Source organism: Rhinoraja longicauda, chromosome 12, assembly GCF_053455715.1.
Source record: "Rhinoraja longicauda isolate Sanriku21f chromosome 12, sRhiLon1.1, whole genome shotgun sequence".
NCBI classification, from domain to species: domain Eukaryota; kingdom Metazoa; phylum Chordata; class Chondrichthyes; order Rajiformes; family Arhynchobatidae; genus Rhinoraja; species Rhinoraja longicauda.
This window is the reverse complement of record NC_135964.1, coordinates 11,103,787-11,128,901: the sequence shown is the minus strand read 5'-3', so window position 1 is coordinate 11,128,901 and position 25,115 is coordinate 11,103,787. Positions and strand designations below refer to the sequence as shown.

Genomic DNA, 25,115 nt, shown 5'->3' with positions numbered 1-25,115 from the left:
GGATGGCGGGACTGACATATGATGAAAGAATGGGTCGACTGGGCTTGTATTCACTGGAATTTGGAAGAATGAGAGGGTATCTTATAGAAGCATATAAAATTCTTAGAGGATTGGACAGGCTAGATGCAGGAAAATTGTTCCCAATGTTGGGGGGAGTCCAGAACCAGGGGCCACAGTTTAAAAATAAGGGGTAGGCCATTTAGGACTGAGACGAGGAAAACTTTTTCACCCAGAGAGTTGTGAATCTGTGGAATTCTCTGCCACAGGAGGCAATGGAGGCCAATTCACTGGATGTTTTCAAGAGAGAGTTAGATTTAGCTCTTCGAGCTAAAGGTATCAAGGGATATGGGGAAAAAGAAGGAACGGGGTAGTGATTTTAGACGATCAGCCATAATGAATGGCGGTGCTGGCTCGAAAGGCCGAATGGCCTACTCCTGCACCTATTTTTCTATGTTTCTAAACGTGCCCTGCATATTTATTTTGCCCATTAGATGTGCTTTGGTTCCTCTGGCATGGCTATGAGAGCTAGATTTGCCTCATAGTCTTACTGAGGAGATTTGGTTAATCTCCAAACCCAGGTGGGTTCTTGTCACATTTCATTGCACTGTCCGTTAGCAAATATCTCTGCATTCCAGCTGCTACATTGAGCAGTGAACGAATAATCTGCTGTTGACATCACACTCCCAAGTTTGGATTTTATTTATAAAGATCCTAGTTGTCAAGCATCCAATCACCTATCATCTTATTGGGTCCACCATTTGAAAGCTCTTTTTTTTTGTCATTTAAGAGCTTTACTGAGCGTTTGTGTGACACATGAAGATCATTACCAGTTTTTGGATCTGCACCCAAAGTTGTGATTTGGTGCCAAAATAATTAACAGTAGGTGGTAAGCAAGTAACATAGAAAATAGGTGCAGGAAGAGGCCATTTGGCCCTTCTAGCCAGCACCGCCATTCATTGTGATCATGGCTGATCATCTACAATCAGTAACTCATGCCTACCTTCTCCCCATATCCCTTGATTCGACTAGCCCCTAGAGCTCTATCTAATTCTCTTTTAAATTCATCCAGTGAATTGGCCTCCACTGCCTTCTGTGGCAGAGAATTCCACAAATTCACAACTCTCTGGGTGAAAATGTTTCTTCGGCAGAAATCTCTTTGTTGTATGCACCTGCCATTTGCTTCCATGAAATTGGCCACAGTCTTTGATAGTGTTTTGTTTTTGTTGGTTATACTTGATGGACTGAAGCTGGAACTGAAGTCTTCAGCCAGGATGAAAATGAATGTAGGGATTTAGACTTGGGCCTAAGGACCCCTTCAAGAGGGATACAAATTGCATTACAATGACAGTTTGTATTCAACTTAATATTTTAAAGTACTATTAATTTGCATTATTTCAGAAATTTGCATTTAATTTGTAAATCAGTGATGTATTAAAATTAATGTTGGATCCAAAACTCAGACTACAGACTATTGTTGAGTCTCCATGTCTGTATGGGCGCGGGGGGAAGAGAGTGGAAGTTTTGTTGCCTTCCATCACAGTGAGGGGGTGTTTGGACTCACTGTGATGGATGTTTGTGTTGGGGTCGTGTGTCGTGTGTCCTGTGTACTTTTTTCTTTTTTTTGTTGTGTTTTGTGACTGCTGAAATTTTGTTCGGTACTTGTACCGAATGACAATAAAGTTCTATTGGATTGGATTGGATTGGAACTAGAAAAATCAATTCAAGTGAATAATACCGTAAATACAGAACAAACATTGTGTGTAATTTTTTGTGCATTTTAATTAAGAAGACTATTGTTGTTACTTTGTAACTACTTGACAGAAAAAATAACCTAGATGTGTTCAGGTAAACAAATCTAGAATTTTTTTCTTTTTAGGTAATTTGTGGAATGAAAGCAGTACGTGTATTTGCAACAAATCAAAGTTTGCCAAGTGAATGCCTGAACAGTCTTGTGGAGCTTGTTGGTGATCCTAACATAAAAGTGACCCTGACTCTGAAAATTATAGGATTACTCACCCAATTAGGTATTATTTTATTTTGCTCAGTTAAGTTCTTGTTCAATATAATCTATTTATTTTTCATGACTTATTTTCACAGAAATGTAAGTTGATACTTTTTTAGACTTGGCACTTAAAATGAGATTTATTTTCACAAATCTTCCCTGCTTGCAAGTAAAATTGCAGTTGTGTACTTGCGGTGCTGGCTCAAAGGGCCGAATGGCCTCCTGCACCTATTTTCTATGTACAGATATGTGAAATGTAAAGAGCAAATCTGGGTATACTTATTATTTTCAACATTTTCCACAAAACATTTTTCAAACACAATTGTGATTAAAAAGGTATTTATTAAGAAAGACTGTGCACTCCTTGCTGCAATTTTTTGAACAATTTTAATTGGGAATGCTGAAAAATGTAGAGAAATGTAGCCAGATACAAAAATACACGGGGGAATCTGTTTGTGTATGGACATTGAATTCTTAGATTAAAATGCGACACTCGCAAACTTTCTTGAATACTTTTTAAAGTTTAAAAATGTCACTTTCAGTTAAACACATATCACAGTGCAGACTTACTTTCCAAATTGTTTAATTGTACAATGTGCTTTTAGACATATTGCTCCTCGATTTGAGTCTTAATATTATTTTCTAAAGAAATTAATATTTTTACTATTTTAATATTAAATTTTTCTCACTATACATTTATGCTTCCTATCCTTTTCGGATAAAGGAGTAACCAATGCTAGATTGTTGTGGCTTGAGAGGTGTGTAAAGATGAGCCATGAGTGCAATCTCTGAGAAATTGCATCTTGTAAAGTATTTGTTTAGTTCAATGTCTAGATTATCATTTCTTGTGCCTATAATTGCAGAAGTGACTTTTTTGATTGTTGCCCATATTATACTTTAAGTGAGGATCCATTTTTCATTGTTGCCCTTTCCCCGTTGCAGCATCGGACAGTGAGACCAGGGAAATATTGCATACGTACAATCTCGTCACTGCGCTTGCAGCAGTGGTTCATCAAAACAGTACAACTCCCAAAGAGCAGGTGGTATTGCAAGTAAGTATCGGCAATTGGCAATCTGCTGTTCGCACTTTCTTTTAAGGATTCCTAGCTAGTCATTACTGCAAGGGCACCATTTATTTCCTGCTCTTGAGGTGGTCATCAAATCTCGCCTTTCATTGCGGCAATTTAGGCAGCAAATGTCCTCACAGTGCTGCTGGGTCTTCAGCTGCTCTGTTAACATGTTCCCTTTGTGATAAGGGAAAGAGTGAAAATGTTTGATCGTCCTCTACCATTCGCAATTGATTGAACAACCAGCCATTTTGCCCAGCATTAATCGGGTTATTATTCCGGCAACGTTGTTGTTTGCATTCATTTCCATGCAATCGGGTTTTATAACACTCATGGTGAATGAAATAAAATCGAATTCAAATATATTTAACTATTAAAATCCAACAAATTTGTGTTAAAATACAAATAATTTGGGTGAGAATATAGGTGGGCCGCTTAGTGTAGATGGCACAAAATTGGCAGTGTTGTAGATAGTAAGAGAAGTTGTCAAATGATAAAGCAGGATATAAATCACTTGAATATAAGGGTGGAGAAATGCATGATGGATTTTAATCTTGACAAGTTAATAAGGTGTTGCACTTTGGGAGGTGAGTGTAAGAAGAAAGTGTACAGTCAATAGCAGGACCCTGAGCTCCAAGAGTTCATACATGATAAATAACATTTGTTCTCATCTATTGCCAGTAAATACAATTTCTAACAAGAATAATATCTACATATCTTTGACATTTACTACCATTACCGTCATCATTGATCTTAAAAACTTCACCAGGCTTGCAGGCTTAGGCTGGAATAGCAGATCACAAGTTTGATTATACTATTTGGTGTGTAATCACCTCCTGGCTTCCCAAAGCCCCGGTGCTGAGTGAAAAATTCAGGAATGTGATTTTTTTTTTAAAGTGAATGTCATAAATATAATAACTTTTCCAGCAAGGTTCCGTGGCTAGGCATATCTCAAAAATAATGATGTTAAATTTGCAGCACAAAATATTTATATGTCATTATTTTTAAAGTTTATGTGTATTGCGCAGATTTAGTTATTAAATAATTAATCCATGTCTCATTTTCAACAGAGCCTGCAGCTTCTGCAGAAAACAACTTACAACAGCAGAGTTTTTCATTGTGGTACAAATATTGATGAACTGATTGCATTTCTGGTGAAACATATGTAAGTTTGTAACAATTTTATGAACCTGAACTCTCATAAATTAAGAAGCTTTGATTTTTCTATCCTATATTATTTATACTACGGAAATACTTTCCCTCCGTTAAGACGAAGGGTAAGTTTTTCCATTGAATAAATAGCATTGCTGAGTTATGAGAACACTTGCCCTCCATCTTATATGTACTAATTTATTAATACCCCATTTTCAATTTCTTATTACTGCCTCCTTGATACCGAATGTCTTTCAGTAACCGAATTGCTGTATATCTAACTGCTCTGGTTAGTGCTCTGCTGATCCAATCAACTTTTCTGTCCGATCCATATTACTGTTATAGGTTCCTCAAACTGATATTTGATCTTTCAAAAATGCCATGAGCATTTTGGCTAAGTCACAGAGGCATACAGAGCGGAAATAGGCCCAACTCGTCCATGCCAACCCAAGTGCCCATCATTTTCCCACGGTAGGCCCATATCCTCTACACCTTTCCTATCCATGCACCTATCCAAGAGTCTTTTAAATGTTGTTATTGTACCTGCCTCAATTACCTTCTCTGGCAGCCTGTTCCATATACCCACCACCTCTGGTTCCCATTAAATCTTTCCTTTCTCACCTTAAACATATATCCTCTGGTCCTTGATTTCCCCTTCCCTGGGTAAAAGACTGTGCATTCACCTATTTCCCTCAGGAATTTATACACCTCCAAGATTATTTCTCAGCTGTTGTGTATTCTTGCAGTACAATATTGATCACATCAAGAGAACTCAAAGTGCCTAGGTGATTGTAATACTCTTGAAGATGTCTTGGGTTTTGTGAAATTAATATATAAATGCAAAATCACATTTATTTGTTATCTCTATACTCCTTATTACAGTCAGTTAAATGCCACTTTAATTTAAACTATCTTTATAATATTCCTTTTATGCGGGTTATTAAATAGAATTTTATTTTAATACAGTCAAGTCCCAGAAGATGAGCTTACTTTACCATGTCTAGGATTGATGGCAAACCTTTGTCGTCACAACCTTTCTGTCCAGGCCTATATAAAATCATTGGTAAGATATTTCTATTTTTCTGTTTAATCATGCAGGTGCCGATTTACAAAAAAAGACACAAAGCGAAGGAGTAACTCAGCGGGTCAGGCAGCACCTCTGACGAATGTGGGTAGGAAGATGGGTCATGACTCAAAATGTCGCCTATCCATGTTCGTCTGAAATGCTGCCTGACCCACTGAGTTACTCAAGCACTTTGTGTCTTTTTTACCACAAAGTGTTTGCGGAGGAATTCTTGAACGTAAAACACAGACACATAGCAGATCGGTGCAGTGAAGAATTGAGAAGGCTAATGGAATGCACAGTTTTATTTCAAAATATTGGAGTATAAAAGTAGTTAACTGTTACTACAACTGTACAGGACACTGGTGTGACTGTGGAGTACTGAGAGTAGATTTGGCCTCTAAAGAAAGATATGTTATTAGAATCAGTTCAGATGAAGTTCACTAAGATGATCCTCAGTGTAGAGGGAATATGGTATGAAGCAATTCATTATTGATTAGCACAGCAGGGATCAAAGGGCATGCTTCCAATTCTATTTCTTATGATCCTGGCCAATAAACCAACTACTGATCAATGTTGAGCATTTAAGCAAGCATAACCACCTGCAGAATACTTCCAGATAACCACCAGCCTTTACGTGAAGAATTATTTTATGGTTTAGAATCTAATGATGGGAATCTCTTGTTTGGTGATTGCTACACTGGTACTTGTTATTGTGCATTTTCATAGCAAAATAAAAGCAGTTGTCAGTTGTTTCTTCTTTAGACTCCTCAAATGATAAATGAGTGAGATACATAGCCTGGAATAAAAAGAGCAAATGCTAATAGAGCTCAGCATATGTGGAAAGGGAAACAGTCGATGTTACGGGTCTGAGACAATTAATCAGAATTGCGAAAGGGAGAACTATGTTATTGTTTTAGTGGGAGAGATGGTCAGGGAGCAATGTGTGGACCAAAAAGAATGTCTTTGATAGCACGAGTTGAAATGGCTGTATAGGGACAGTTACCAGCACATTGTTCTTGACCTGTGCAATGTGTTTGTTGTTAATGGTGGTGTTTCTGGACTCTTAAATTCTCCTACGTTAGACAATTTGCTCTTCCTGTTTTTTGTTTTACTTGCTATCCTTTTTCCACCCTGTATAGTCTAAACCGCTGGGCAAGTCCAAGTAGGCCAGAACCACATGAGCAACACGTAACACAGCTTTGTAGCTTAATCTGATCTTAAGTTGTCATATGATTTCATTATATTAGTGGAATTTCTGTAGTCCAACTATCATTGTCCTCCAACTTTGCAGCTCCCTAACTTAACTTGCTTATCTCTTCTGATGTAGAATTCCTAATCTGAAACATTAACTGTGTCTCTTTCCACATATATGCCTGACCTAGTGCGTTTTCCATGTTTATGCCTTAGTTTTTATTATTCTCCCCGGGCCTGCTGGACATGTCCCATGATCTTTTCAGTCTTTATTTCAGATGTTAAACATCTGCAGCTTTTTTGATTTTTAAAACAATATGTAGCTTTTAGATATATACCAATGTAAATATCATTGTCCTCCTACATGATAATCAGAGCAAGCATTCTACTATTAGATTTTTGCATAACTCACTGGCATCCATCCACTGGCTAGATCACAGCATCCTGTTTGACAATAGAAAGATTAACCCAACATGTTCTGATGTTGGGTCTTATCGTTAACTTTCTTGTTATTTGCTCCTCCAACAGCAGAATCAATTGTTCTAGCCATTTTGTTATTTCTGCTGCGAGGAAAGCAAAGCCATAAAACCATGGCGGGAGATTGGAATTCTTGCAGCAATGCTTTTATTCACCCTCATCCACTCTCCAAACGGTGATTTTCCCATTGTTCATGAACTGATTAAATCCCATTGTATATGCATGTGCTGCTAATTTTTACAGTGTTATTTCCTCGTGCTTTAATCCAGAATTCACTGAGCCTTTGAAGCAGCTGATCCATAGTAGAACCTTCAAGTCTTTGGATCAAAATTCTAATATTATGAACCTTTTCAGGAAAGATGAGATTAGAAAATAAGTGCAGGAGTAGGCCAATCGGCCTTTCGAGCCAGCACCGCCATTCAACATGCTCATGGCTGACCATTAAAATCAGTAGCCCGTTCTGGCTCTTTCCCCATATCCTTTGATTCCCTTAGCCCTAAGAGCTAAATCTAACTCTCTCTTGAAATTTGTTAATAACATTTTGTTGTTAACATAGAGAGATTAGTTTTAATGATCCCTTTGAATTACCTTACCCAACTACCTGATGGAATATGGCAACATGTTTTGATGAAAATTCTGTTGTTAATTAGCAGTGTTTTTTGGTTTATCCCTGTGAATTTACAGCTAAATTGTTAAATTTGTGTGTTCTTTAATGTATTTTATCTTTTATTTGTTGAGAATGCCAATGTTTTTCTACCGGATTCTTAATGCGTGCATGAACCTATCTCCACAAATAATACATTTTGCATAATACCCGATGTCATGGGTATCTCGGGCATTTTTTAAATCGAAGCGTTGATGCATTTTGAATCAATATTGACATTTCTTTTTGTGAGATTTTGATATTAAATATTCAAAGTAACATAAAATTGAAAATAGAATGATGGTGAAAGAAGTTTGTGGTGCTTGATTAGCAGCAGAATAAATAACAATTTGAATTTTTTAATTCTTTTGTTCATTTCCACAGAATCATTTAAAAGGGTTTTATCGGTCTCTTATTAAATTCTTAGCTCACAGCAGTTTAACTGTGGTGGTTTTTGCACTTTCTATACTATCAAGTCTAACTCTCAATGAAGAGGTGGGAGAAAAGGTAAGACCTGAAAAAATCTGTTGCTCAATATTTTGAGATTCAGTTGCATTTCAGTTTTGAATTGTCATATAACATAACAGAACTTTATTGTCATTCGGTATAAATACCGAACGAAATTTCAGCAGTCACAAGACACAGCAAAAAAAGAAAAGAACACAGGACACACGACCCCAACACAAACATCCATCACAGTGACTCCAAACACCCCCTCACTGTGATGGAGGCAACAAAACTTCCACTCTTTTCCCCCCGCGCCCACGGACAGGCAGCTCGACCCCTACCGAGGCAACCGACACGCACAGCCCCCGCAAGGGGATGGAAGGCCCCGCGGCCGATCCGCACCGGGCACCGAAACGTCCCGCGGCCGCACCGGGCGATGTTAAGTCCAGCGGCCGAGCCGCGCCGGGCGATGGAAGGCCCCACGGCCGCTGCTAAGTCCCGCAGCCAAGCCGTACCGGGCACTGAAACGTCCCGCGGCCGAGCCGCGCCGGCGATGTTAAGTCCCGCAGCCGAGCCGCGCCGGGCGATGGAAGGCCCCGCGGCCGCGCCGGGCTCTGAACCGTTCCGCGGGCGATGGAAGGCCCCGCGGCCGAGCCGCACCGAGCGTTGAACCGTCCCGCGGCCGTACCAGGCGGTGGAAGGCCCCGCGGCCGAGCCGCGCCGGGCACTGTTAGGTCCCGCGGCCGAACCGCGCCGGCGATGTTAAGTCCAGCGGCCGAGCCGCGCCGGGCGATGGAAGGCCCCGCGGGCGATGGAAGGCCCCGCGGCCGAGCTGCGCCCCGGGGAAGAGACCTAATAAAAGAAAGGTTTCCCCCACACCCACCCCCACACATACACAGCCAAAAACAGAAACAAAAACCATCCCAACACCGACACAAACAAAAAAAAGAAAAAAAGACAAACAGACTGCCAGAGAGCCGCAGCCGTTAGGCGCAGCCACACGTGAGCCAGGATTTCCCGAAAGTCATGGATTGCACATCTCTCTTCTGGGTTGACCCTTCCAGAAAAGGGTGCACGCATTCCCTCTATTCTTTGAGCTATCAGTCTTCTGCCTGCTGTGTCACTCATTGCTGAGTCACAGTGGTGAAACATCCGAGTTTCCGGGCTGAGGACATGAGGATTTGAGAATAGAAGGAGAAAAAATGCATTGGGGCGATGATTCTATGTATTCTTCCAACAAAGGTGAGCATCGGATGGTGCAAGTTTGGATGAGAGTAGCCTGATGGAGGGTGGAAGAGTGGATACCCGCAAAGAGAGGATTTGAATAATCAAGTTAGATTTTTGTTTAACGGCAGAGAGAGCACTATTATAAGAGGTGGAAGGGGGCCTATCCAAAAGCTCAACTTAAGGTGTGATAAAGCACTGAGATGGAAATAATCAGAGAAAGTGTAGAAAGGTTGAAGACCAAACTTAGGTTTGGGCAAGGTTAAAGACAAAACAAACCGGGCATGGAAGGCGTGGGGTAATGGCTTTGCTTTTCCAAGTGCTTAATGGGAAAGAGTTTTGCATTGTTATGATTTGGATTTTAGACAATCAGCCTGAATTAAATCGCATAGTTGAGAGTTGAAAAAGGTGGTGGTGAGCTGGGTACCCGTTGGGGCCTATGTACTATTGACAGTTGGGTACTATGTACTTCTGACAGAACCCTGGTCCGATTGTGTTGAAAGTGGTTTGGCCAGATACGGTAATGAATGGCTAAACTGACTGTGTCACGGATATGCACATTTGTATCTGGGGAATACTCGGGATGAGAGAGGATAGAAATTTGTACTGGGCCTGAAGCCAGGAAAAGTGTACGTGAGAAATAACTGATGGAGAAATTGAAAGTGTTGGATCATTGCAGAGAATGGATGGTCAAAGGTCTGATATTGGATGGGGGTGGGGGGAGGGGGGGGGGGGGTAGAATAGTAGCGGGATGTGAGGGTACAAATAATTAATAGGTGGTTTTGTCAGAATGGGAATAAAGAGACACGGTAAGATGGAAGTGTTGAGTGGAATTAGCGTGAATAGGGCAAAGAATGTTTTAATGTTTTCCTTGAGGTTAAGGGGTGGGGGGTGGTTGCTGCAATTTGTGATGGTTAAACTCAAGCCAGTCTGTTCACATTGGTATCCCTTGGGCTTGGTTTTGCTAGTCCGTGCTTCAGCTGTGAACTTGGAAAGTAGAAATTGTGCTTTGAAGGAGAATGTCTGCTTTGTATGGGCAACAACATTTTCACAGCAAATTTTATGGAACCTGTTTGGAGTTATACCAGGTTCTGGAGTCCTTTAAGATAAATTTTACAAGTTACTTGCAATGTGACCAGTCAACGTTTTTGTTGGTATGATATTTGTGAATAGAATGAAAAATCTTGATGATATTTCTTTCTCATAGTTTTATTTTATTTTAAATGCAGCTGTTTCATGCCAAGAACATCCACCAGACCTTCCAGCTTATATTTAATATTCTGGTCAATGGAGATGGAACACTGACCAGGAAATATGCTGTAGATCTTCTGGTGGACCTCCTTAAGAATCCCAAGATTGCAGATTTCCTCCAAAGGTAGAGTATTCTTTGGTAGTGCTGTATGAATATTATAAATGTAAATTTTGGTTAGGAAATAAATGATATTATATTATCTTGGCTGCAGCTCCAAAGTATTGGTACTGGATCTACTTACACATAATTAGCCACCAAAAGTATAAACCATAAAAACACAACAGAATATAATAGGAGCAGGAGTAGGCCAACTGGGCCCTCAAGCTTACCCGACATTCGATATGATTGCGGCTGGTCAGTATGACCATGGCTCTTCTATGCTGGGCTCAATTACTTTTCTCTGCCAGTTCCCCATAGCCCTCAATTCCCAGGTCTAGCTCCACCCTTGATGACTGCAGATCCACAATTTTAAAACAGGAAGGAACAATCTTGACAGATTAGTTAATATTAATACTGGTAACCTAATCTCTTAAAATGATAGCAGTTTTATTTCTGTAATCCGGCATCTTTAGTTCCTTGTTTCTACTTATTTTTTCAACCTTGGTATTATTTAAGACTGAAGAACAATCACGATTCATCCACAACAGCTAAATTATTGGTTGTGTGTGAAGTGATGTTCGATTTACACCCTTTTCAGCTTTTGCTGAACTTCTCGGTTGGTGCTAATGAATCCTCCAGTGCTCTGAATAAATCATAATTGGTCTGTGTTGGTGACGGAAATTATATTTTATATTCTGTACTAGTAAGATGTAAAGCATCTTAAGTATGTAAAGTATGAAGAAGCATGAATTATCAGTGTACGATGGAAACTTGGATTATTCCATGAAGCTTTGAATAGAGATTTAATTCTGGCTCATGGTGAAATAAATGAGGCCAAGAAAACCCGAGTCTTTCTTTTTAATTTTTTTTCCTCTATTGGGTTTTCTAAAATTCGATCAATGTCTTTCATCCCAACCTCCTTTCATTCTTGCAGTTAAGCAAAGCTGGTAGAGTTCTAATCCTTATAAACATAGCACAAAAAGTAAGGAAATTTGTGTTTGGTAGATTATTTCTTTGTTGTAACAATGCTTCTTGGCAATAAATCTTATACCGTTGGAAAGCCTGTTTATTTCCCTTTTAAATGGTGCCACATTTGTAAGGAACATGCATTTGTGGGATGAGCAGCAGAGCTGAGTATATGGGTTGCGCCCATGAAAAATTTGCCAAATCTTCTCTGCCAATGCCAAACAGCTTATTCTGCTGTTGCTATTGACTCTTGTTTTGAGCTTCTGGTACCCCCAGGTGCTGACAATCAGGTGCCTGATTGGCACCTGATTGGCAGCATCTGTGAACATGGGCCCTGCTACAGTGGTCAGTAGGTGTCTGCTCCAAGAATCGGCATGCCACGTTTGACTGATCTGGATAGGGCCCGTGCGATAGGGCAACTTCAAGCTGGTGTTCCGCAAAACCAAGTTGCGGCATCATTTGGAGTGAGCCCTAATACCATCTCCAAAGTGAAGGCCAAGTTCCATATAACAGGGGATGTCAGAGACAGGCCGCGAAGTGGGCGTCCCAAGAAGACGACACCCGAAGAAGACCGTTTCCTCACCCTGTCAGCACTTAGGAACAGTAGGCTGTCTTCTACAGATTTGCAGTCAAGGTTTGCAGGACGATATGGCCGACGGCTCTCTGCCCAGACAATTCGGAACAGACTGCACGCAGCCGATCTCCGGTCTCATAGAGCTGCCAGGAGGCCTGCCATGACTGCTCTTCACCATCAGGCCCGTTTGCACTGGTGTCGGCAACACGTGCACTGGAACCTGAACATGTGGAGGAACGTTATGTTCAGCGATGAGTCCAGATTCTGCCTACGGCAGTTGGATCATAGGGTCAAAGTGTGGAGAAGACGGGGAGAACGCTATGCTGATTGCTGCACCGATAGAGTAACATCTTTTGGTGGAGGCAGTGTGATGGTGTGGGGCGGCATCTCCCTCACTGGAAAAACGAGGCTTGTCATCATTGGAGGCAATCTCAATGCAGAGAGATATCGAGATGAGATTCTGCAACCAGTGGCAATCCCATATCTCCACAGTCTGGGACCGAACTCTATCCTCCAAGATGACAATGCTCGCCCCCACAGAGCAGGGTTTCTCAGAGACTACCTCCAGAATTTGGGAGTGGAGAGGATGGAATGGCCTGCCAGCAGTCCTGACCTCAACCCCATTGAACACTTGTGGGATCAGCTTGGGCGTGCTGTTCGTGCCAGAGTGACCAACACAACCACGTTGGCTGACTTGCGACAAATGCTGGTTGAAGAATGGGATGCCATCCCACAACAGTGTGTGACCAGGCTGGTGACCAGCATGAGGAGGAGGAGGTGCCAGGCTGTTGTGGCTGTGTATGGTTCTTCCACACGCTACTGAGGCTCCTGTTTATTAAATTAATAAATTGTTAAATTGCCAATATGTCTTGTTTCTTCAGACTTCAATCATCCAATCCACCAAATAACACCGAACAAGAGTCAATGGCAGAATAAGCTGTTTGGCATTGGCAGAGAAGATTTGGCAGATTTTTCATGGGCGCAACCCACATACTCAGCTCTGCTGCTCATCCCACAAATGCATGTTCCTTACAAATGTGGCACCATTTAAAAGGGAAATAAACAGGCTTTCCAACGGTATAAGATTTATTGCCAAGAAGCATTGTTACAACAAAGAAATAATCTACTAAACACAAATTTCCTTACTTTTTGTGCTATGTTTAGTTGGTGACGGCTAAACTCCTTCCCTAAACTCAATAGCTTTCTCTTGCAATTGACCTATAATCAGACATGGACCAAGCACATTGCCATCTTTATTTGCTGGAATGGTATGGTATCCTGCATATGAGAAAGCTTCCTTTTCCGTTACCAGCTTTTATATACCAGTGGAGTGAAGTATAATGGTATGGAAGTCACTTTCCTAATGCAGAGGTGCCAAATAAATTGGTGACTTTAATTTAAGACCTGAGAATATTTAATAAAAACTTATGGATCAAGTTATTTTCTCTCAACTTAGGTATGAACATTTCCAAACATGCCTATGTCAACTGATGGGTCTTCTTCGTGGTAAAGATTCAGATTCTGCAACCAAGGTATGCAATATTTAATTTATATATGTTTCACAAATATAAACATTTATAGTAAATTTGGAGACCTACTGTTTTCCTTTTTTAAGCAGAAGCCAAGGAATCAAAGAAGTACAATAATTATTTGGATTTGATGAATAGTGGCTCCAAGACAGAGTCTTATCAGTACATGGTGCATGCACATGCATTTATTTAGTACCTTCCTCTCACCTTGTTCCTTTGTTTCAAAAATATTTGTAACTCTCGGGCAAGACCTGAGGTGGCATTTTGAGTTTGGTCTGTACTTCGAATCCATTTGCTGTTGCCTGCTTCAAAACTTATTTTGAGTCCAACAAAACAAATATTTTTAAATGCCCCAGTATGTGTAACCTTCCTGCAGCTTTGAAGTTCCTTCCTCATTCTGCATAATCCTACTGCTAATCCTAGTGCACTGGCAAACTTGTTAATCGTTGCTCCTATATTTAAATCCAAGTCATTTAAAAGCACTACAAAAACCAAGAGACTACTATTAATGCTCAGAAGATTATGGTAAACAGTCCATTCACCTTTACCCGTTACTTTCTCCCACTGAGGCACTTTTTCATTAAAATTGTCACTTTCGCATGGATGTCATGGATTTTTTGTTAAGCTTGCCATGTAGTACTTCATAAAAATGGCTTATGAAAATCCATGTATGATAAATTGCTTCAAATAATCTATCTTCATTGATACTTGATGCCCCCCCAAAATTGCACAAGGCAAGCCAGATGAAATCTTCCTGTAACAAATCCTTTAAATTGAATTTCCAAATAGTGATTTGCATTGTCCCTTGTGATTTTTTTTGTAATTATTACCCCACTGCCTACAATAGGCTAACTGTAGATCCTTTGTTGGTACCTTTCTCCCATTTTGACATCAATACGTGTGCAGCAAAATGATCAACTTTGCTGTTTCTTCTTTTGCTTTAGACAATTTGAGAAAGGCTTTTTGTGGGCCTGGTGACTTATCCATTTTAAAAGACCCCTTAATTCTGTGTTTGAACTTTCTTTGGTCCAGACAACAAAATTAAAAATGTGAAACATGATTTAAATGCAGAAAAATAAACCATTTACTATTAATTGAAGGAAAATTTAAAGGAAATGAGAAGGAATTTCTTTAGTCAGAGGGTGGTGAATCTGGAATTAATTGCCACGGATGGCTGTGGAGGCCAAGTCAGTCGATATTTTTAAGGTGGTGATTGACAAATTTTTGTTTAGTAAGGGTGTCAGGGGTTATGGGGCAAAGGCAGGAGAATGGGGTTGAGAGGGAAAGATAGATTGGCCATGATGGGCGGAATGGTCTCATTCTGCTCCTAGAACCTATGGAAAAAATTGCAGATGCTGGAAATCTGAAAGACCACAAGACATCCAGCATCTATGGAGAGAAAATGCAATCAATATTTAATGTCAATAATCTTCATCAGAACTCTGTTCAGATGACCGACAATTGGCTGGAAATGTTGACGCTGCTTCCCTCTCCAGGACCTGCTGATTGTCCCAGCCTTTTTATGACTTCTTTGTTCCAAGGTAGATATAGCTAACAAGTGCAGAAAAGGTGGTTAAATCTGATAGGCATTATATTTCTTCAATATGATTTAAGTCCATTTTAAGATATGTATATTCTAAGCAACTTTTCTCTTCCACAGATCCTTGAATTGCTGGTTGCATTTTGCTCAGTGAACAGTCTCAGGAGAATATTATGCCACACAGTATTCGGAACATCTGAAGAACGAGCCACCACAACTAAGCTCAAATCACAAATTAAACCTTCAGAGCCAATTATTACTCTTATCCACTGGTCAAATCAACCACTTGAGAACCTTGAGAGGTGTTCAGTACTTGCTCTAGTTCTTCTAAAGGAGTTATTTGAGGTAAAAGAATGATTAAGGATGAATTAAAAAAAATTAAAGCTATTTGTATTTAGGATGGCTAATGGTTCGCATTTTATCATACCCATAACTTTACTGGGATTTCAGTGTACGAAGGTTAACATGTAAACACAGCCTGGAAGTTGTAGAATAAAATTAAGCAACCACATCTAATAACGCTTCATTTCAGGATAGAGGATAGACTGAGATATTTTGCCATATTTTTTTCTTAATGCTTTTCTGTGTGTGGAGAGAAGACCATGAATAAAATGAAGCAGTACTTTGATGGCAGCACTTCATTAGCCTACAAATGGCTTTGGGATGAATAAGTGAACTGTATTTGTCTCTAGGAAAGCAAATGACCAGTGTTAATAACAGGCTGTTGCCATTGTCTGACAATGTAAGTAAACTCATCATTTAGGAAGTTATCTAAGTTTATAATTTAGAATAAATAATCTCATAGTTGCCAGACAGTAGTGTTTATGCCCTTCCCGTTTGAATATGCCTACACTCTGTTATTTAGAGGTGACTAATAGATTATTGTTTGGCCTTCTTGCCTATTTGCTTTGCTGCCAAAGAGTATAATGTTTGGAATATCCCTCTTCATTATATTATAAATGGGCAGCATGAACACTGGATGACATATACTTTTTTCTCTTTACTAATTAAAGGTCTGCATTGTCAGTGAAAACAGAGAAACAAATGGCCACGGGCATGTTGTTTTCACATTTTCAGCTTCCTGCTTGTGTGCAGCAAGGGTGAATGTTAGTGCCAAGATTAAATAGCATTTAAAAGCAATCTTCAGCTGGAAAACTCATCACTTTAATTTGGTTATAATTTCAACATGGTATTTTGCATATCACTGTACACATGGCAATAAAAAACCTTTGAACATTTCAATTCTGCTCGTCATGGCATGGTGAAGGAAATGCTCTGAGTTTCTTCACCGTGCCGATGGAGGTGAAGATTAAGAACAATGGTTGAGGAATTTCAGAGGACAGGTGGCAGTGCAGAAAATAAATGAGATTATATAAATAGATTTCAGAATGTCATGTGATGAAATTATATCTTGGCCTCAATGTTATTCTGTTACTGAACATTGTTTATTGTATTGACTAGGAAATAATCGACAGCATCCTTTGGACCACAGTTGAGCCATTTATGGAGCTGCTGTTTCCTGTTATCTTGGAGCAGTTGCAGATTCAAGACCATACTTTAGAAGATGCTCTATTAAAAAAGAAATATGATCGGATTACAAAGGCTCTTGATATTCTTCTGGATATCCTTTTTGGTTGGTAATCAGGAGCACCTTGTAAAGCAGCCAAATCTAATGCAAAAGTCAATACATTTGGCAAGAGCTCGCGAAGTACTTTGTGTCATTTAAGCTTGAGGCATTTTAATTTCTTGGTGTTAAATTTAATAAGGTTTCTTGATTTTTAATTTAATAAGTACCAGGGAATGGCGATAATCTTTTGGTTCATTGTATTTCTACCTGACTGAAGGTGATCTCATCAAAGGAGAGCTAATCAGGCTATATTTGTAGTTTCTCTTAACTATATTTACTGCTTTGTGGCGATGATACAGTAAAACTACAGATTGCAAAGGTTCTCACTGCCAGAAATTGTGTCTCAATTCTGGAGTATCAGTTTGCATACAATCGGATTGAAGTCGGTTACCGGACCAATGTAGCAGATGTGGAGCTTTGGTAAGCAACTAGACCAAGTGGACCTGTTGGGCCCAAACCTCTCCTGCAATGGTGTAGCACCCTCTCCTCCCCCCCCCTCCCCCTACCCCCTCCCTCCTCCCCTGCCCCCCTTCCTCCTCCCCTGCCCCCCCTCCCCTGCTTCCTCCCCTCCCCTCTTCCCACCCTTCCCCCCTCCACCCTTCCCCCCTCCACCACTCCCACATCCACCACTCCCACATCCACTACTCCCCCCTCCACCACTCCCCCTCCACCACTCCCCCCTCCACCACTCCCCCCTCCACCACTCCCCCCTCCACCCCTTCCCCTCCACCCCTTCCCCTCCACCCCTTCCCCATCACCCCTTCCCCATCACCCCTTCCCCTCCACCCCTTCCCCTCCACCCCTTCTCCTCCTCCCCTTCTCCTCCTCCCCTTCTCCTCCTCCCCTTCCCCTCCTCCCCTTCCCCTCCTCCCCTTCCCCTCCTCCCCTTCCCCTCCCCCCACTCCAACCCCCCTTCCCCCTCAAGCCCCCTTTATCCTCCCTCCACCCCTCCCCTCCCTCCCTTGGAGATAGATTTAAACTTTAAAATGTGAATAACTTAAAAAATATAACATCGATTTCAATGAAACTTCTTCCATTAGCACCAAAAGTACGGGGTGAGTAAGGTGGGCCTAAAATTGTCGCGCTATCATGTACCGTTTTGGCTATAGTTCGTGAACAAACAAACAAGCAAACGAGAGTTTTAGTATATAGAAGATTAGATTGCCTTTTTCAAAAAATACAAGTAAACACTTAAAATATGAAGTCGTTCCCTTGTGGAAACTTTTAAAGTAATTATGCAATAATCTCATAATAAGGTGTTTGTTCATCACTTAATAAACATCTTAGGCACTTCATAAGATGCATGGCAGCTGTAGGTTCACACTTTTTTTGATCACACCATTAACTGGAAGGAAATATTTAAGATTTTAGGAAGGATTTACATGTTAGTTCTTTATAAATGTTTACAAACCCTAATTGGTTTGTCAGAGTAAAAAAATGGGAAAAATGTTTCCTGTGACACCTGGGTTATCGGAATTCTGAGTTCACATGATTGACATTTGAACCAGAGGTGACTCAACATACTCATTAGTTTTTTAAAACAATGGATTTAATGTACTGTGAACAAATGGGAGAAGCAGATTCAGTGGTAGCTTTCCAAAAGAAAAGGATAAATATATTGGGATATTAAAAACAAGGGAAATAGAGAAATTAATTAGCTTTACTGCTGGGGAGAGGGGCCCTTGCCTCAGTTTGTGATTCTCTGCTAATAAACTATATAGTTGTATGGTTTCAAACTAAAGAACGAGCGAGAAGCTATTATATTATTTTTGCTATGCTGGAAAAATGTTGCTTGTTGTACATTTGTTTTAAATCAGATTTGTTTGCATGGTAGAGAAATGTAATTTGTGAGATTCTGTTTTCTAAATTGCTTCTGTGTAGTACTGATTTCTTTATGCACATCATTTATAGCCAAATTAAGAGAGGTACTTGAACCTGAAATTAGCTTAGAACATCTTTCTAATTTTTATTTTATTTTCTCATACTCCTGCACGTTAACAGTAAAATAGGTACAGATGTTGTCTTAAAGACTCTTACCATAATGAGCAGAGTCAAACAGTTGGTGCCAAACATGGAAGCAAGCTTTTATAAGATTTTGCAGGTAAAAATTAAGAGTGGATTTAAACTTGTATTTTGAAATGTCTTATTAACTGTTTAATAACCAACTTAAAAGTAAATGTTTGCATTTAACATGATAATTCTTGAACTACTTTGAAAATGATTGTGATTTTCAGCAACCATTGTAGCAGATAGCAATATTGGCTCAGATTTTGTGACCATTGGTGAATTAATGCTGCTTATGCTATGGCAGCTAAGAGCCATCAGCAATCCAATGCAGAATGGTGTCCTGTTTAAGTGGGGGGATACAACGGAGCATCAGATTGAGTGTTTCTGTGAAGATTCATCAGACTAAGTGAGGAAATGCAAGTTAGAATATTTCATTCAAAATATGTGCAAACAATCAAACTAACAACGCAATGTCAATTATTATTAACTGCAGTCCACATTGCAGAGAGAGATGGACACTGTCCTGTTATGGGGTAACCAGAACATGCATCACAACATGTGGTAGCCTGAATGCCCCAGTGGAGAATGATATGGCCGAAGCTAGTATGCTTCCACATACCTACAATGGAATAAATCTTGCAGGTCCCAGTGCACAATTAGGGTGGCTGCAAATAAAACTATCATTGTATAAGCAGATGGATCATACAAGGAACAGTTAAAGGCCAACTATTGCAGCTAAAAGGCAAAACATGGCTACGCGTCTTTAATGTAGCAGAAATTCATCCAGGGATGAAACTTTGCATTCATGTATTTTCAGAGGAAACATTTAATTTGAAATAGTCCTCGTATTTTTTTATAAAGTATCCTGATATTTAAATAAGTTTTCTTTTCTGTATCTTGTATTAAGTCAGAGGTTTCTTAAACACTTAATCTAATGCCTTGTTTCCCCCCTGGTTTTTTTTTGTTCATTATCAAAGGTCACAGCCATATGTTCTGATATTAGTATCTATTGTTTTCATTTTCCTATTTTAGCTTTTGCATATGGTGATCACTTTAATAAGGAAGTACTTTTAAATTGTCAGTTATATTTTGCTATGTTATCTTGAATTCCTGCCTACTTTGCACTTTTTTGGAAGAAATTAAGAAAATTCTGAATTGTTGATTCAAAATGGTACAAAGCTTTGGCTTTACTGCTTTTTATAGTTTTTCAAATGTTTTGCCCAGGACCAGCGGCTTACCTCAGCTTTGTCGTTTGCTTTGACGTGCGAACACAGAGAGTACGTCCAGTTTGCGTTAAGGATTCTGTTCGAGGCAGCACCTTTGCCTGATTTTCCTGCAATGATGTAAGTGCTGCGATACCTGGTTTACTTTTATAGTTGGTTGCTAAGAATAGTTACTAACTGATACAAATACAGGGCATTAATATTGTAAGTACGGTGGATCAATAAATATATTGCTTCAGTTGTTGGGCTCATTTTGTGAGATATTGCCCCTTTAAGATAGTGCATCTGGGAATATTATGCATGCAAGCAAACCATTTCTCTTGTATTTCCAGTAGTGAAAATCGGATTGTATTTTGAGAATCTAAATTTAAGTTTTTAACTGTTAAGAGAATAACAGGAAGCTAAGTTTTTGCAATTGCTACTTAAAGTACATAATATAAATTTGATTCCTCTTTGAAAGCAAAGATTAAAAATAGTGCATGTTTTGTAGTTACTTTACATTTTCTAGTACTGGACCCTACAGAAATGAACCACAATACCGTAAAACAAAATCATGATTTCAAAATACAGTGAACCCTCATTTGAACGGACCCCTTTGTAACAGATTGTGGTTATAGCGGACGGACCTGCCCGTGCCACCCCCGGCTCGCACCGCCTCCCCAGCCGCTTACAACCCCAGCTTTCAACCCCAGCTGTTGCTGCGGCTCACGTTGTAGCCCATGGTGACAGTGCTTTCGTCAGGCTGCTGCCAGCAACAGGATGCGCTCTGTCACTGTGGAGCTCCCTCCCTTCTCACCAGCTACTGCTTCTTCCTGTCAGCCGTCGCTTTGTCCGCTCACCATTCCACCGCTGCCTCCTCCTCCTCCTCCCATCGCTCTCTCTGCCCCCCCCCCCCTCCTCTTTGTCCCCCCGAGTTGCCAACATACTCCACCTTGGATGTTTGGGGAGATATAGAAGGGGAGACGGTTCTTGATTTACAGCTTGGGGGTATCAGTAATTGAAAAGAATGATTGGGCTGAGGAGGCACGTAGATCATATTGATGAATAGAATTTTTATTAAATAGAATACAAAAATATAATTACATATTGAATTAAATCGATTTTCTAGGAGTATATTACTTTCAACGTTCACTTTCAATGAATTTCCTTCATTTTAACATGGTAAATTTTGGATGTTATATCACATTATGTTTGGCCATTTTTTTAAAGTATTCTCATTGTGATTGGCTATATACATCCTCAGTAAAGAGCTGAGGGGATGGGTTTTACATTGACGCTGTTTTGATCGTTTTAGGCTTGGAGAGAGCATTGCTGCCAATAATGCATGTAGGCATCAGAATGCTGATCACGTAATGAAGAAAGTTCCTGTGCAGCAACATTCAGCAAACTTTGTTACACCAAAATGTTCAAGTACTGCCGATGCGACCAGATCAAATATTCATGAATTGATTGATAAGTTGCAATTAGGATCAGAGGTCTGTATACACGTTGACTGGGTTTACCCAATGCACAATTATGATTGCAATCAATGACATGTATTTGATGCACTGATTTGTGATTGATATTGGCATGTTTACTGAGTTCATCTCTCAGTATTCTAAAGAGCAAGATGTGTGTGTCCAATGGTTTCAACCTAATAATACAATCATCTCTTAAGCCAGGGAACAGCCTCATGAACTTTGCACAAAAGCAACGATAACACTCCTTTAATAAGCCAAAAATTCCATATGTTCTCCACAATTTTGTGAACATTTGTGGTAAGACTTTGTTACTTTTATTCCCAAATCGCTTCTGATAAAAGTTCAGCAACCTTCCACATGGAATCTTATTGAAATCATTTTTTGAAGCTGTACATCCATTACTTCCATATCCATACTGGCACCATCATCAAAGAACTACTTTAATTAATTTGTCAAACTTGATTTCCTTTACGTAAAACCATATTGACCATATAAGAACAAGGCAGATTATTATCTGAATGGTGTCAGATTAGGAAAAGGGAAGGTGCAACGAGACCTGGGTGTCCTTGTACATCAGTCACTGAAGGTAAGCATGCACATACAGCAGGCAGTGAAGAAAGCAAATGACGTGTGGCCTGCATAGCGAGAGGATTTGGCTCAAAGGGCCGAATGGCCTACTACTGCACCTGTATTCTATGTTTCTATGATTCTGCTTGACTATATTATGATTTTCTACGTCCTCCCTCTGCTTATTTGTTATGTTATTTTAACATGTGAATCCTGATCACCTGTATCTTTTCCCCTTTATTTTCAACAATCTTGTTTTAATTGGATTGTTTTTGTAAAGCTGCTTAAAATTGCACGTAGCCACATAAATGTATCTTTTCACAGCTGAAGGAACAAGCCAAGGATGTTAGACTTTCAGATGTGATGGATGTCTATGAACAGAAGCTTTCTTCCCTTGCAGTAAGTGCCATTGAAATGACACATAAGCTTAAAACTGGTAAAGCCAATGTGCCACAAAGTGATTAAAGAAATTATCATATATTGTTGTACTAATTAAGTTTTTTAAATTGAAAGAAAAAGGCATTCACATGTTCTCAACATGAACCAAATAATTTGGGGGAGTGGTGGAAAAGTAATCTATTTTCATTGTGGTGGAAAAGTAATCTATTTTCATTATGTTGATTAAAAACTACTACAATTATAAAAACAGATTTAAAAAGTGTAATTGCCCTGTGGTATATTGCAAAGGCCAGAAGGCATACATACACAGGTCTCCATAGGCAAAAATGTCGTGAAGGCCATGCACATCAATGTATGACAGAATTGAATTCCACCACACATCAAATGCAGCGTATACTAAAAATGAAACTGCAGCAGGGAAGATATGCATAGAGAAAGGATATTAGTGCAGGGACAGTTAACTCAAATCTGTTCCACCTTCCTGTTACAGCTTTCCTGATTATGTCAATTCCTTTTACCTGCCTTCGTACCACATCGCTTTCACCCACCTTTGTGCCACATCCATGTACCTAAAAACCTGTCCGTCTCTGACTTGAATATGACCGTTGATCTTGCAGTTACAATCATTTGGGCAGATTATTCCACTGGTCTTGAGTAAACAGACTCCAGAATTCATTTACACGTAGTTCCAATTTTAAGAGAGTGTAGTTTATCTATTTAAATGCAACAATCATTTAATCATTTTAATTACTGGCCTCATCGCAGAAAGCTGATGTATTTCTGCAACCACCAATTTGTCTTTATACCTGATGACCATTGCACATGAGAGTTGAGATCCTAAAGGTGGCACGCATGGTAGAAAGGGCAGTTTTTCCTTTGATGCAGAAAATGAACTTGTCAGTCTTTGATACTTCCAGATTAATATTTTATACAATCTGCTCATTTAAATGAACATTTAATTTTAGTTTTAATTTCAGCATTAATTTTTAGTTTGCTATTGACATTATTAATGGACATTATAATGTGAAAACTGCGTGAGTTTGGCACTTCTGCACTTGTGTAGAAGGCTTAGTGGCATTTCCCCTCAAAATTCATCCCATAAAACAGAAGCATTGTCTTTTCTGTTCATTTATTTACACACATTTATTTCCTCGCTGAAGACAACTTTACCTCACAATAGTGAGGGTCAGCATTTTTGGAGTTTGCAATGCTATAAGCAATCTTGTTGTGAAACATGCTTCAATTTTGACAATAGTTAATATGCCTCTTTGTTTAGTCCAAAGAAAATCGTTTACAAGATCTGTTAGAAGCTAAAGCACTGGCCCTAACACAGGCTGATCGCTTGATTGCCCAGTATCGTTGTCAAAGAGCCCATGCAGAGGCAGAGGTATGTTGATACTTAACTTTACCAGATACAACCTTACATTAGTTTAAGTTATCGTTTGCAATTCAAGTGGTAAATTTAGCAGAAAAATTGACGTTGATAGAAGGATCTGTCCTATACATTTTATTCTGAACTGTTGCACTTTATAAATTATTATGTATTTGTTTTTGAGCTGTAGGCACGACAATTGGCCTCACTTCTGATGGAAGCAGAGAGAAAAAATGAAGAACTTGATGGAGTGCTGAAGACGCAGCTGCTTGAATCTGACCGTGCCAAGGCTGATATTGAAGAGCTTTATCAACACAATTGTAAACTACAGACTGTAGCTAACGAGCACGAATCCTTAAAAATTACTTCAAAAAATCTTTCTCAAAAGTGGGTTTTGCTTATTTCTGCTTTACTGATGGTATATTCCGGCTGCCTTTAAAATGTTCATAGCATTGGCATCGGAGTACATATGCAATAGTTGAGGGTTTTCTGCATGGCACAATTACACGGGTTTGATTCCTTCATATGGAAATCAAACAGTTGCTTGGAAGAAAACGTAATTGAGAGGGATTTCTCCCAGGCAATTCTTGTCCGTCTCCTTGTGTCCTTTTTCAAAATAGCATTAATAAATACATTGGGCACCAAGCAACAAACTTCAGACTGCGAAGGCTGACAGTGAGTGAAAAGAACATGAGGGGAAAAGTTACCTGTGGGATTACACTTAATGCACCTAATATGAGAAAAGTAAGGCATTCCAGAGATCAATTGTATCTGTTTAACTTTAGTTATAGTCTGCATATTTTTGATCAGGTAATCATTAATCCATAAATATTTTCCTTACAGTCTTGATAATGTTGAAAGGCAATTTAAAGAACTTCAGATTGAATATAAATCATTGGGCAAGAAATGTGAATTGTTCAAAAAGCAAGTTGACTCACTTAAACAACAGAATGACAGGTAAGCCCATCTTAGGATGTGTGTGTTTAGATATGGTATTCATACATCCTGATGTCATGTTTATCAGATGGGAGAAACACAGCAACATTTCTTGTCTTTTCTGTTTTGGATCACAGGTGCCATGCTCAGTTGGTAGAATTGGAAGCACAGAAAAATGAGATGTGCATTCAGTTACAGGAAAAGGACAATAAATTATTAGGTTTGATATACATTTCATTTCAGATCTTTTTTTTTAAAGGTTTATTTGGGGGGGGGGGGGGAACTGTTGACAAAT

The 25,115-nt window shown here is 39.5% G+C and overlaps 1 protein-coding gene across 4 annotated transcripts in view; it reads left to right on the top strand.

Moving 5' to 3' along the window:
• The window catches only part of cip2a (cellular inhibitor of PP2A), a 39,517-nt gene that overhangs the window by 10,359 nt on the left and 4,043 nt on the right, over positions 1-25,115 (top strand). For all 4 annotated transcript variants that reach the window (XM_078409001.1, XM_078409003.1, XM_078409002.1 and 1 more), the window contains exons 3-20: positions 1,877-2,024; positions 2,945-3,054; positions 4,140-4,234; positions 5,188-5,284; positions 7,983-8,105; positions 10,499-10,644; positions 13,617-13,692; positions 15,350-15,574; positions 16,691-16,850; positions 17,135-17,276; positions 18,858-18,957; positions 20,088-20,206; positions 21,381-21,561; positions 22,438-22,512; positions 23,789-23,899; positions 24,075-24,271; positions 24,728-24,841; positions 24,958-25,040. In XM_078409001.1, the coding sequence (XP_078265127.1) occupies positions 1,877-2,024; positions 2,945-3,054; positions 4,140-4,234; positions 5,188-5,284; positions 7,983-8,105; positions 10,499-10,644; positions 13,617-13,692; positions 15,350-15,574; positions 16,691-16,850; positions 17,135-17,276; positions 18,858-18,957; positions 20,088-20,206; positions 21,381-21,561; positions 22,438-22,512; positions 23,789-23,899; positions 24,075-24,271; positions 24,728-24,841; positions 24,958-25,040 (2,302 nt within the window). The remainder of the gene's footprint in view (positions 1-1,876; positions 2,025-2,944; positions 3,055-4,139; positions 4,235-5,187; positions 5,285-7,982; positions 8,106-10,498; positions 10,645-13,616; positions 13,693-15,349; positions 15,575-16,690; positions 16,851-17,134; positions 17,277-18,857; positions 18,958-20,087; positions 20,207-21,380; positions 21,562-22,437; positions 22,513-23,788; positions 23,900-24,074; positions 24,272-24,727; positions 24,842-24,957; positions 25,041-25,115) is intronic.